The sequence below is a fragment of the Accipiter gentilis genome, chromosome 2, assembly GCF_929443795.1.
Source record: "Accipiter gentilis chromosome 2, bAccGen1.1, whole genome shotgun sequence".
In the NCBI taxonomy this organism is placed as follows: domain Eukaryota; kingdom Metazoa; phylum Chordata; class Aves; order Accipitriformes; family Accipitridae; genus Astur; species Astur gentilis.
Window position 1 is genome coordinate 30,402,979 of NC_064881.1, and position 14,104 is coordinate 30,417,082.

The 14,104-nt window shown below is 37.1% G+C and overlaps 1 protein-coding gene across 7 annotated transcripts in view; it reads left to right on the top strand.

The window, feature by feature from the left end:
* The window catches only part of MATN2 (matrilin 2), a 78,208-nt gene that overhangs the window by 19,155 nt on the left and 44,949 nt on the right, over positions 1-14,104 (top strand). For all 7 annotated transcript variants that reach the window (XM_049822161.1, XM_049822169.1, XM_049822151.1 and 4 more), the window contains exons 3-4: positions 4,746-5,315; positions 9,834-9,956. In XM_049822161.1, the coding sequence (XP_049678118.1) occupies positions 4,746-5,315; positions 9,834-9,956 (693 nt within the window). The remainder of the gene's footprint in view (positions 1-4,745; positions 5,316-9,833; positions 9,957-14,104) is intronic.

The following is a 14,104-nucleotide window of genomic DNA, read 5'->3' on the forward strand; positions in this document are numbered from 1 at the left end:
AGACAAAAAAATTAGGAAGAAGTTTTAAAATGTGCTAGCTGGGAGAATAGTTTTCTCCTCTTTTATTTTATTCTGAGTGAAGACTTTTGTTCTGTTAGTCAAAGATAAAATCTAAAAATAAACCTGGTGTTATTGCTGGCAGTGTAGCAGGACATGTAATTTTTTGTATATACATTACTGTGGAGTGAGCTAAGAAATACAATATATTGAGTCTTAAAATTGCCATTAATGTGTTGCCTGCTCAGGCAATAATTTTTCTATGATCTCATTTTTTCTTAACTGATCTCATCCCTCCTTTTTGCTTAAATTTTCTTACTCTATAGCAAATATCTTCATGGAACTAATATTTACTTGTTATAAATTACTTTTTCAATGTCTTAACTTTGCTGTAGTATTTACTAAATTGCGCTAACCTCCTTTTGCTTTGCATACAGCAATAGCTTTCTTTACTATTTATCCATTCTCATGTATTAGGATAAAGACCTATATAACCAAATAAGTAATATCCAGATTTAAAAAAAAAATATTAAGGAGTCATAAAGATGTAGGACAACAATAGGAAATAAATAACTCATTTTTAAACAATCTTTTCAAGGGAGCTGGCTTGCAAAAACTTTTGAAAAATCACCATCTAAAACTTGGGCCCTTTGAATGTGTTCAGTTTGAATATCCCAAAATGGAAATGTTTAAGGAAATTAAACAGTGCCAGGGGACATTCTTGGGAATTGGGACTCTACCATTATTGTTGCTTTTAAATTGCTGGAACTGTCTCTGGCCCACAGTGATTAGCACTCCCCAAGCAATCTCTGTGCATCATTCAGAGGCTACAGGGGGACAGGGATTACTCTCAGTAGGCAGCTTGCATACAGCCACTCTATTTTAGCAGGAAGGTGAGTTTAATACTGTGGATGCAGGCCAGCTGGCCTCTGAGCTTAGCTTCTATCTTAGACTGCTCTCTGGCACTGAGACCAGTGGTGTAAAATGGCCTGCTTCTGTACTACTAAATACCCCGAGTTTGCAGAGTAGTTGCATCCACGTTGCTTATTAGGATGGATTCCTGGCTCATGCTACTTCCCATATCATGCCTGAGGACTGTTTGAGAAAACGTTAATTGTCCTAGGACAAACAATACCAGGAACGATTCTAATGATTTAACAGCCTAGAAGAGTCAATTCCAATGCCCAGGAAAACTCCCTGGCTCTGCTTTCGTTATATTAAGGCAATGTAGCATTAATTAGAAATAAGCTGAGAGGGTACAAACACACTCTCAGACAGAGACCCTGGGTGGATGAGCAAAGTCAAAGCAGTGTGAACTTCGTCAAAGCCAAAGTAGGAGTTCAGGACTGAGCATAATTTGCTTTGAGAAAGGAGTAGAGAGAAACCTGCAGGGATCAGAGAAAATAATTTAATAGAATTTTCAGCTTTAGAGGAAAATTATGTGAAATATTCTTTTAAGTTTTGTTTTATGTATCTCTTGGTACTTGGACCCCAGCTGGAGTCTTCTAACTGGAACTGAAATTTCCTTGCATTGTTAATTTTGCAAAGGTGGCATCACTGTAACTGTCATTTACAGAAAAACTGGATATTGAGTGGAAGAGGAGAACTATTGACTTGGCCTGTCCTTCCCTTGCCTTGTCTGTCCTTGCCTTGCCTCTCCTGGCCTTGCCTTTGGATAATACAACTCACACTGAGGGTTTTTTTAACTTTTGTGTTGGCAATACAAAACCTCTGCTGACTTAGAAGCATGTTTATGGATGAGTAGCTCTTTTCAATGAGTATGTCACTTTTCATAAGAAGAGTGGAAGGGAATTACTTTGGGGTATGAGGATGTTTGCCAGTGATGTGAGAAAGTTCCTTGTTTAAAATGAGAGCTGGTAAGAGGAAGAGGTTATAGTTTACAGAGCAAGTGCAAAAGCATGCAACTGCTAAAAGGAATCACTGAAAGTTTATCTGAGGGTATGAGTGTTCAGATCTGTTAGTCATTACTAATTGCCACTCTTCAAAATACCACCCAGCTGGAGTTTTCTTAGTAAAAGAGTTACATTTTATTTTTCATGGAGCCCATCTGAGTTAAATCAACTTTAATAATTACAAGGTTAATAAAAATTCCCACCAATTCAGAAGACAAAGATTTTAAATACATTTTAATTTGGAAATGTTTGGTATTTCTATAGATAGAATTTTGCTAGTGAAAGTAGTTTTGAAATATACTGTATTACGTTCAGACTGATAGATTTTTCTTAAGTAATCTAGCACAATGGGGTGTGTTTCTGGTAGTACTATCCACTAACACCATCCAGGATTTTTCGCACCAAGATTCATGCTTGACTTCAAAGTACATAACTGAGTTTCTTCAGACTGGCATCCAAATCTTTATATTCAAATTAAAAGGACCATGGCTATAGTTTTGACTTGTTTTAAGGGAAATAAAATAGCAGTCATTTTACTCTTCTCCCTTCTCTGTCCTTGCCCTCATATACACACACATATTCTTAGCATTTTTTCTGTAATTATCTTTCTTTCCCCTTGCTCTGCTCCCACAAATCGTATCTTAGCGTTATCTTTGTATTACAACCATGCTGGAGTATTTCATGTTATATTAGTAAAAATAATTAATAAATAGATATGCCACTAAGATGGTAAGATGGAAAATAGTTAATATGTCAGGATATCTGTATCCCATTAGAACTGGAATTTTGTTTCTGTTCAATTTGGCTGGCATTCAACATCCTCTGATTTTGAAAGAATAAGCAACCCGAGCATATTCCTACGCTTCTGAATAAAGCCATACTGTAGACTGCACATGAATAAATCCAGGCAGTCATTTTTATTGTCATCAAAGAGTATTTTTATTCTATGCCCACAAATGTTCTTGATAATCTATGAAAGAGGCCTCTGAGCTAACAAGTGAAAACAGGCATCTTTCTCACCCCTTGCCTTGGCAGAAGCACATGATTAGCATTCATCAGCAGTCACAAGTGAACTCATGTAAAGGCTTGTCTACAGACAGATGTTTTTCCAATTGAGTCTTTGATTGGCCCACTTGTACTTGTGCAGTATGACATGACCTTTAATTATACAGTCAAATACTACTTTTCCACCAAGCATTTGCCTCATTCAGCGTACAAGATGGATGAGAGTACACTGGGAATTGAATTGGTTTGGGCAATAAGGGAGATCGCTGATTAGGAGTATCTCAGTTTAGTAAGATGAGGATGCCACTGCAGTTTGATAAGTATTCTTGCCACCTTTAATCTTTCAAGCCAGGCAGACAAACAGGCAACTAGCTACCTCACAGGTTTATTCATAGCCACAGGAGTTTAAGAACATGAGCAGACACACTAATTGAAGCCATAGGTCCATCTAACCCAGCGTCCTGTCTCTGACAGCAGTCAAAAGTGGATGCATATGAAAAAGTTTAAGGACAAGGCAATACTACCTGCAGGTATTCCCCCAACTGCCATGCTTTTGTGGCTCAGGGATTTCCTAATCTGGATGGGTCTTTAATGTAAGTATTAAACCTCAGTTGATTTCTCTTCACCAGCATCCCATTAAGCCCTTTAAAGTCCTTTTAATCTTTTGCCATACGCTGCCTTCTGTGGCAAGGCTCGTGGCTCACCTCCCCCTGCTTGCCTTAAGCCTGCCATGTGCTGGCATTCTATGAATGGTCGGTCCCTATCTATTCTCATTATGCAACTCATGCATACGTCTCATATTCTTTCAAAAAAGAAGGATGCTGAGCAGAAGCCAGAGGATGTACTCAGAGTCCCAGAAAGATTGTAGCATGCCCAGAAGGCAGCCAGCCTTCACTTCTGCTGTTATCCATGACAGCTTGGCCTGCCCGTCTCTGCTATTGTCAGATATAGACGTACATTGTGGTATTTCTGCTTCAGTTGCTCTTGGAAAAAAAAAGACTGCTGATGGCTGAAATAGAAGATTTCAGGAAGTGTATGAGTGCTCTTTTGGCCAAGTTGAGTGCCCCTGTAGACAACAGGATTTTCTCTCTGATGCAGCCACAGAATTTCTGTGTGAGGCTGAGCTAGTCCAATAGACAAGACTTTTCCCTGATGGCCATTAATTACGTGTTTGAAATCATGGGGTTTGATTTGCAGAAGTGCTGAGCACTCACAGCTGCAGTTGACATCATTGAGAACTGTACTTTGTACATGTGAAGAGCTGCTTAATGCCAAGTTCCCTGAAAAATCAGTCCCTTCCCATCCCGTATCAGTCACTGCAATTAAGATACTTTTGACCTGAATTTCTTTGTGTTCTGTTTTCCCTGTTTGCAATGGAGGACTGATACCACCCTGCCTCATCAGTGTTAGATTTCTAAATTCTCAGGCACTACCACAAAAAGCATCACAGTGTAGCCCACTCTAATAGTAATTATGTAATTCAGAGGGGGTTTCCATCCCGCGTGGGGTATGAGGTCAAAATCTCAACAATGACAAAAGGGGGTACAGCACAAGTATCTACGCATTCCACTGCTACTAGCTATTCTGGGCACTGATCTCAAAAGAAAAAAAAAAAAATGATCACATAACAGGCAGCTTTTGTTATTTACTGGAGGCTGAACTTACATTGCCCAAGTAGCCTTGGTTCTGGCATCTCCTATTTTTCCTGTATTTTCCCAGCACTTGGCAAGGTGTTCGTTTAGACAGCATGCTTGAGACGTCAGGTCAACCTGAACTGATTTGCATTGTGAAATTCTTCTAAAGTATTTTTGTTTGCATTTTGCCTTCCAGAAAATACTTGCAACAACAAACGTCTGGACCTTGTCTTCATCATTGACAGCTCTCGCAGCGTACGTCCTTACGACTTTGAAAAAGTGAAGGAGTTCATTTTAACCATCTTGCAGTTTCTGGACATCAGTCCTGATGCCACTCGCGTAGGTCTGATTCAGTATGGCAGCACAGTCAAACATGAGTTTTCGCTGAAGACATTCAGGAGGAAGCAGGATATCGAAAGAGCAGTGAAGAGAATGATGCACCTGGCAACTGGCACCATGACTGGACTGGCTATTCAGTATGCAGTTAACATCGCATTTTCAGAATCAGAAGGAGCTCGACCTCTGAAGCAGAATGTGCCCCGAATTATCATGATAGTGACGGATGGGAGACCTCAGGATCCAGTGACAGAGATTGCCACTAAAGCACGTAACTCGGGAATCTTGATTTTTGCCATTGGAGTGGGAAGAGTAGATATGAACACACTGAAGTCCATTGGGAGTGAACCGCATGAAGAACATGTGTTTCTGGTTGCTAATTTCAGTCAGATTGAAACACTGACCTCTGCCTTCCAGACTAAACTTTGTGGTAAGGTTTTATCTATAGTTCGAATGCATATATGAAAGTAAAACACAGAAAAAAAATATGCATTATAATAAAATTTTTTTTTTACATGGAACTTTATCTGTTAGAATATATATATTGAAGAAAAGGGAGACTAGCCAGACAACATTCAGAAGAGCAGTCATATATATGGGGAACAACTAATTCTACTGCTAAGTGCCATAAAATGTGATCTAATTCCTAGTGGTCATAAGCAGTGAGGCAAACAGACATACCATGATTTTCCTATTCATTGCATAATAGCAATAAATTTACAAGCCTCTGCTATTTGAATATTAGATAAGTTGTTTCATCTATTGATTTTAAATGTGATCTCCCTTAGTACTGAAACTTCAAACTGATAAACAGTCTTTTGATTATTTAAAAAATTCTATGGAGTTCATGGATTCCTCTTCCAAAGCTTACATATTAATTCTATGCAAACAATTATCTCTGCACGTGCCTTGTGACTGGAATTAAGACACAGAGACATGGTAGTGGTTTTATTCCATCCATTTTACAGACAGAAAGTTAGGAAAAGCCATTATGGTTATTTTATTCGTTCATACAATAAAGTAAATAATATTTTAATAGGTGTTAATTTACACTGAGAAATCATTTCCATCTGTAATCCCCTGATAAGAAATTACCTTTTACAAATACCATGGCATACATAATTCATTTTATTCAATCTGTGTACTTAATAGAATTTTCTTTTTTAGTTTTTCCTGAGATAAATAGAAAGAACTTCATACAGATTTGGCATTAAACTGAGGCATTTTCAGCTGAGTCCAGAAAAAGAATGCATGGTGAGATTGAATGCTCACTCATCTCTAGGGATGCTTTTGCCAGAAAAGAACTGAGGCTTATTGTCAGGATAGTCTGGAGAATTTTCCTTACTTGGTCTCTTCCAAAATTGTTTCAAAGAGCAACAGGGCTCCAGCTGAACTATATCAGCACAGAACACCATCACAGACATTCATCAGATAATAGATTTTTTTCCTATTTCTTCCTTGCCTATTATAGCTGGCATAGTAAGATACTTTTAAAAACCAAGAAAGAATAAACTAAACATGGATTGAGACTTTAAATGGAATTAACAGCAAACGCTTCAAAGCTTGATCTTACTGAATTTTTTAATTGCAGTTTAGAAAGAAATCCAGTACAAATACCACTTACTCTTTTTTTTCAGACTAGGCAGTGTCCAGTAAATGTGTTAGAGTTTTACAGCTCACTGTTAATCCAAATATATGTGATCCTCTATAAAACCACCTTCAGGTGGAGGAGTATGGAGGTGACAAGGTGACAAGGATTTCTGCTGCCTCCTTTTCTCCACAACATTTGCCGTGTCAGGAATTGAAGATGAGATCCAAAAATGCACTTAAAAACCCAGGCCCAGATGCAATAGAGAATTTAAGCTGTTAGATTCTTATGGATTTCAACTTAAGGGACTAAATTGCAGATAGGATCCTTAATATTTTATTGAGTCTGGGCTGTGAAGCACCATTCAGCTTGCTGAATTTCAAGAGAGCAATCTAAGTACCCATAGCCTCTGCTTCCTAGAGCACCTACATTCCTCCAGGGACATGTGGTTAGTTTTTTTAAGTCCTCCCCAGTGTGGACCCAGAGGCAATATCATTGTAGCTGAGTCAAACATCTGGACACCTTGTTTCTTTGATAGAGCAATTGAAGGCATCCCTCTGTTCCAGTGTCCTGGCATGCAGTCTGCTGGGCTGCATGCTGTGGGAAAAAGATCTTGGCACTGGAGCTCTCCTCGTATCTGGATTGCCCTTATGTCTGTGGGAATGTGTCTTCGTGGTTCCTGTGAAGATAAGAGAAGAACCTGGCCATGTGATGAAGCTCTGCGGGGAAAATAAATAGTAAACCAAATTAACCACTGTTTACCCATGAATGGCAGAGATTACCCAGTGCGTAGCAGCTATATTCTCAGAAGAATCCATATAAACTGGCTGTGCCCCATCCTCTGCTAAGTCAGACTTTCCTTACAGTTGCTGCCTCTGGCTGCTAAAGATTTGGGGGTGTCAGAAACAGCAGTTGAAGCCAGGGGATCCCAGGGGCCTCTTTTTATTACCAGTCAGCAAGGTAAAAGAGAAGCAAACAGTAACCTGGGAAATCAGGGGCATGAGGAATGAAATGAGTTGAAAACTTGTAAGAGAAACAGAAATGGTAACAGAATCCAGGAAAGGAAGTGGAGATTGAATAGAAGAAGAGTGAGAAAGACAGAGGTTGGGATGGAGCAGTCAGGAGCAAATAAAGTCTTTATTATTCTTCTGTGAAGCAGATAGTGGTGTCATCCCCATTTTACGCTGAAGGAACAGAGGCACAGAAACAGAGTTAAGACTGTCAAGATCGCCCACTAACTTTAAATATTTGACTCAGTGCAATTCCTGGTCTGATTCTCTGGGGCATTTAGCATTTTTAGACTAATATAGACTAATATAACATACCAGTCACTTGCAGCTGAGAGAGGCCTGCGTTCTTGCAAATCCAGATTCAGGTGTCTCTAGCTGAACATATACAGTGTGAAGGTTGATGCTTGCTTGAAGATACTGATATTATTGGTTTGTCCAGAATCAAATAAGGACCCTGTGACATAGACAGAGATAAAATCCAGTTCACAAGGCTCACATTCAAATTCCTTAACTATGAGTTCACCCTTTCTATTACTTCAGTCCCTGGCTGTGTCCACCAACACCTCCTGCAACAAATGAGGTTGCAGAAATCATGCATACAGCAGCCTCCTTCACCACAGAAATCTGACTGGTGACCAGAGTACCACTGATTCTTTGAAATGGGTGCAACAGAGACACTTTGGAAAAAAATTTATGTGATAGTATATCAGAAGATTGGTTACAGATGGTAACAATATATTCTCAGAAGGGACTGAGTTATTGGGAGGCATATCATTGAATGCTTCTTTTTTCTTTTTTCTTCTTTTTTTTTTTTTTTTCCATTTTTTTAGTACTCTGTTTTGCAACCTTATGTTCTTTTGGTATGGGAGGACTGACTGTTTTTGTAGTAACATTCGATAGGTTCACGTTCTATAGCATTAGTATATGGTAAGATTCTCTGATGCTTAAACTACTGAAATTAGTATATTTTTGTCGTATTTGAAAGTGCTTCTTTGGTCATAACAAGCTATACCTGATGTTGAAAGCTAGTAAAATACAGCCAAGAGGAAACTTCTTTTTAGAACCTACCAAAGGTCATAAACTTCATTTTCAGAATGACAGAAAGGTGAAAAGACAGGAAGTGCAAGCAAGTCTGTATTCACTTAAATAAAAGTACTTGAGAGGTTTTACTATGGCAGAAAATTATGAGATCCAAAAAGCTGATGAAGAGTTTTGGGAATTGTGGTGGTTTGTATATTAGTAATAAATGCGTAACTGGTAACCATTCCAAAGACCAGATACATAGTACGTATCTCAAAACCACATTTTTTTTTCCACAAGTACCACATATACCACATGTTAAGTTATTTATCAGGCTTCTGTTGTGGCTGCTAGAAGATTACTGTTAATACCTATTCCATAAATTTAGAGCTTTGTCATCCTAGCACATAAATCCCTAATTGTTGTTGAGCAAAATATATTATTTTCCACACAATGTTCTCTGAGAAGTAATTCACCTATGTATTACAGAAATTACATACAAGCAATGCTCCAGTGGAAAGAAAACGCCAAGGAGATTTCTTAATTCCCAAATACTGATCTGGAGAAAAGTAGTTCAGCAATGAATTTGACACAATGGGCCCACTATTCGTTGTCTTTCTTACTGTCTCTGTTGTATTTTACTACTTGCTATTAGAGAAATAAAATACAAACAGATTAAAAACAGACTCAGAAAGACTATACTCTGGAGTGCAGCTCACCTCAGCTCCCACTTACTGAATCTTGGAGATGCATGACTTCAGTGTCATCCTGTATTGCTTTTATGTTCCTCAACATTAATAACTAAGCAAGCAAGATTCTTTATCAAGTTGTTCTCTAGTCATACTTCTTTAGTATTGTGCTGTATTGTGCTGTGCGGTGATTTTCTTCATTCAAGAAATTGAATGTTCTCTAGAATAGTTTGTACTTAAAATCCACTTATTTTCTAAATTTGAATGTGGTAGGTTTGCTTCATTGTCTTCTTGGGACCACCAAGTAATTAGTGTTTCCAGATACTCTATTGTATATTTTTGTTTTGTTTATATCTCTGTATTCCATATGTAATTTCATGTCCAAAAACATGCCACCAATGGCAACCAGATAGAAAATATCTAAATTCATACTTTTTTAGGAATAAATACATAGTACTGTTTGTTAAGGATTTTTTTTACAGCGTTATAGGCTTGAGCTTCCATTTTTGTCTTTACTATCAACACTTAATTTGAAATTTCTGAATTACTTCAATAAAATTTTCTACACTATTTTTTTTTTTTGTTGTGACCACAAGTAAGAAAAACCAGCAGTTAATACTGTTTTACTTTTTTTCTTTCAGTGCCCCATATGTGCAGTACAGTTGAGCATGGCTGTGATCACTTCTGCATAAACACCCCTGGCTCCTATGTATGCAGATGTAAACAAGGATACATTCTGAATGCTGACCAGAAGACTTGCAGCAGTATGTTATCTTTCTTAACTTCTCTTTTTCATGCTCCCCAATAGTGCTTAACATCACATACCCTTTTTGTTGGACTCATAAAGAAGGACTGAGCTCAGTATATAATTAATGGTAATAATCAGAAAGGGTCTGAAAAGGTGAAATTGTGATTCCTTTTCTTGTTTTGTGTAACTGAAGTTCTTATAAACCTTTCTGAAATACAGCAAGCTAATTTTTATACACAGCTCTGCAGAGGTACACTGTAGCTACATAAAATTGCATTTTAATTTTTTGGTGTAGTAAGTTCAACAATGAAGCAACAATCAAAGAAAGAACTGTTTTATCATCTCACATGAAGTGAATCCAACTACTTCAGTAATTTGTCAGATAGAAACCAGTACTAAAGAGTACAGAAAGGTGCAATAAACCCCATACTAGAGAACTGTGAAATAACTTGCCATTCTGAAAAGCTATTCCTAACTGCTGCTTGAAGTATAAGGGTTTGCAACTGTTCAAAGAATAGATTCAAGTCTTGCTTATGCTCTCATTTCCTTCTTTAAAAGAGTTGACTTTTTTCAGTTTTAAGTAATTGGCTTTATAGATTATAGTAACAAAATGTATTTCACTTTAAATGTAATCTTAAGCAGTATTTCTTTTGTCCATTTTAACTTGCTTCCTAGTAATTAACAGCAGACTATGTTAGATGGGTATGCCAAATTTATTTCTGTATCCACCATTATTTTAAAGAAATTAAGTAATACTATTTTTAATTACTTGTGGAAAAGGTATTTGCTAAAAATGCAGTTTCTTATCCCACAACAGTGTATGAATTCAAGTGAAATTTGCCTGATTTTAGCCAGAAGAAAAATTTTGGAAAAAGTCTTTTCAAAAAGCTGGAGGAGAGAGTCATGGTGAGAGCATAGGATGTACCCCTCATAATTGATAATTTAGAATTAAGCTGAAGGATGCAGGCTCAAATCCTATCCTTGTGTTTGAAATCACATGTTCCACATCTCAAGAGAGTGCCGAAAAACAATCGGGTATCTTGGGATTAGCAGGTTTTTAGTCTCTCTTGCTTAGTGTTGTATTTTATATCAAATACTTAATGATTACTGAAACAGCGAGAGTATGTCATTATCTGAGGTGACTCTGCAGCTTGGGGATTAAAGTCCTTACATATGCAGTGGGACACATGGTTTCAGTCAGAGCCTCAGTAAATAGGAATGGGAACAAAAGAATGTCAGCACCGGAGTGATCTGGGCATTCTTGCTGCTGTGTGGAAGCGTCTTCAGACGCTTTGGGCTACAGCAGGAAACTGCTTTTGAGCTGGTCACCTCCTATGCTGTCGAGCTCTGGTATGAGTCACTTCTAGGAATCTCTGTTTTCTAGTCCTTCTCGCCAGCATCCTTCACCAAATGTAGACATTTGTCATATGCATGTGTGTGAATTATAGGGGAATGTTTTGTGTCAAATGGAACAAATTTAACACAGTATTCGTTCTTTTGTTTCCTCAAGGAGATGCAAAAAAATTCAATCCAATCTGGAATATTTTCTAATTATTATTTGGTTTAACAGCTGAGTGAAGACAAGAATAGTGACAAGAAGAATTTTTCACACAGCCTGTTTTCTCTGCTTCTACATAGTTACTATAGCTCTTCAGAAAGAGGGTGGTCAGAACCCCAAATGATGACTCCAACTATGTAATCACGTTTCAATAATACTCTCTAACCTATTATTTTCATTGTGTCCATCTTAAAATGCTTCTCATTTAAAACTTTTGTATCATTTAAACCTTTCTTTTAAACCCTCCTCATGCTATTAATTTTCTTAAAGAATTTTTAAGAAGGAATTCTTTTGTTTTCAACTATCTGGAAATTATTTGAAATTCAACATTTCTCCTTTTTTTAATTTCCTCCCACACATTTTCCCTATCCTCACCCCTAATATCGATTTTGACAATTGAATTTTTGGGGGAGTCAATTAAAAAAATTTTAATTACAAGTATGAAAAATTCTTTCTTTATTATGTCTTCTTCTTTTTTATTGTGTTACATTTCCATGGTTTTTATCAGCCAGTAGTTCAACTTTTGGGCACTGCACTGTTTCAAATTACAGATTTATTTCCAAGAGAGTTTTGGAATTGTGGTAGTTTTCCTACTGGTGACCCATGCACAGTAGCCCTCAATATGTTCCCTCTCTACCATTTTTTGAAGCCCATTGCTGCATTGCTTTACTTTTATTTTCGCTATGACTCAGTCTTATATTCGTTTTCCCCATTTACCTGTCACACATTATTTGCTTGACTGTGTACTTGTTTTGATCATCAATCAGATGATACTACATTGCAGTTTGCTAAATATGAAAGGGAAATGAGCCATTCGATGTGTTTCTAGCCTACTTCTAATGGACTTTTTTCTACATCATGAAACTATAAACTAATTTTAGCTATTAGCACTGGAAATCTAATATTGAGACCCATCAAACTGGCCTTAAATGTGCTAAGGTAGCGCAAATAATTGGTGAAGGAGGGAGATGATACAGTAGTAGTCTAGACAAGGTCAGATAATTATGGCTAAAAACTCCCCAGAGAAGTAACAGAATTCATGAGGAAAGGGGACCAAACCTGGACAAACTGGACAGCTTATTTCTGGAGGGAAAGGGAAGTATGGCGATGGAAAAACCCACAGTCTGTGACCTTTTCAGTTACTTTCATTGGCTGCTGATTGTCCACAAGTGCAGAGAGACACGTTCCTCACCTGACCTCTCAGTAAAATAAATCTTCATCATGTTTATGTTTAGTGCAATACATGATCAACATAAACCAGATGTATTTATCTAAGATTTGGATGTATTTGTCAGCTCTTTCATGAACAAATAGTTTCCTTACATATCTATTTTAACACTTTCTAAATTAAACCATGCAGAAAAGATGAATGGTATGTACCTAAAGTTATACTTTCTTTTAATTCTTCTGTATCTAAAGTTATATTCTTTTTTCATTCTTCTGTTCCCTTTTTTTATGTTGTCAGAGTACACCATATCAGTATGCAGTTCTTAAAAGCCCTTAACCAAATGGTTTCAATTAGCAATGAATTGATAACTTTGCTTCAGGCTGGAAAAGGGTGCATTTCTCTTTTGAATAGGTGATAGTTTTGTTCCTTGATACATTTCATTATAACATTATTATAACATTATTTCCTTGCATTGAAGGAATAAAATCTGCCATACTTGTGATTTGTTGCTTTCCACTTGGAAAAAAAAAAAAAAAAAAAGGCAACTTGGCTATCTTCCAGAACAAAACTAGGGGAAAAAAGTTCTTTTGTTTAACTTGAAATATTCTTACATTTATTTCATTAAGATAGTTTTGCATCCATGCAAAGGATGCTTCTTTCACGTACTCTGATCTAACTTTTCTAGAGAAGAGTGGTTGTGTCAGATAATGGCTATTCTTTACCCATTACGCTGTATTTGTTTGTTTAACTTAATCTCTTCCATTCTTGTCTAGAGATGTTCAAATCTTACATTAATACACAAATTAGTACAAAAGAGGAAATGTAGCTGAAACTAGCTGGAAAATTATCTATTTGTGTGTGTTTATACTGGAACAAGAGAGTTGAAGAACTGTTTATGCTGTTCATCATGCCGCTTGATATGAAGCAGACAGCTATAAAGGAAAACTCATATTTGCTTGGCTAGTTTCCTCAAACATGTTCCAAAAGCCTTTTTTGTAGCTGTAAACAATCATGTGTTGAGCAGTCTTTGGGCCTGATCCTGAGCAACACAAAGTACTCTGCTTTCCAAAGATTTAATGGGGAAAACTTGGGGTTCTCAGAAAGCTTTAGTCTATCGAAAAGAAAGCCCAATGTGCTTCATTCAGCAAGGCACAGAACTGAACTCATTTATCTTAGCAAATTTCCTAATGAGATCTTTTGCTTGGGAGGGGTAACTTGCTATGGTATTTTGCACAAAACTGAAAAATTATAAAACTCAGAAATGAAATATCCCCAAATCTTTTGGTGTTATGTTTTCCTTTTCTTTCCCTTTCCAAACTCATCATCATTTATCTGGTAGGGTTATGCAAAAAAAGAAGAAAAAAAGACACAAAGAAACACAATTAGGTTTTTTCCAAAAAAACCTGAAGAATGCTCTTCAAACTTTTTAGAGAAACAT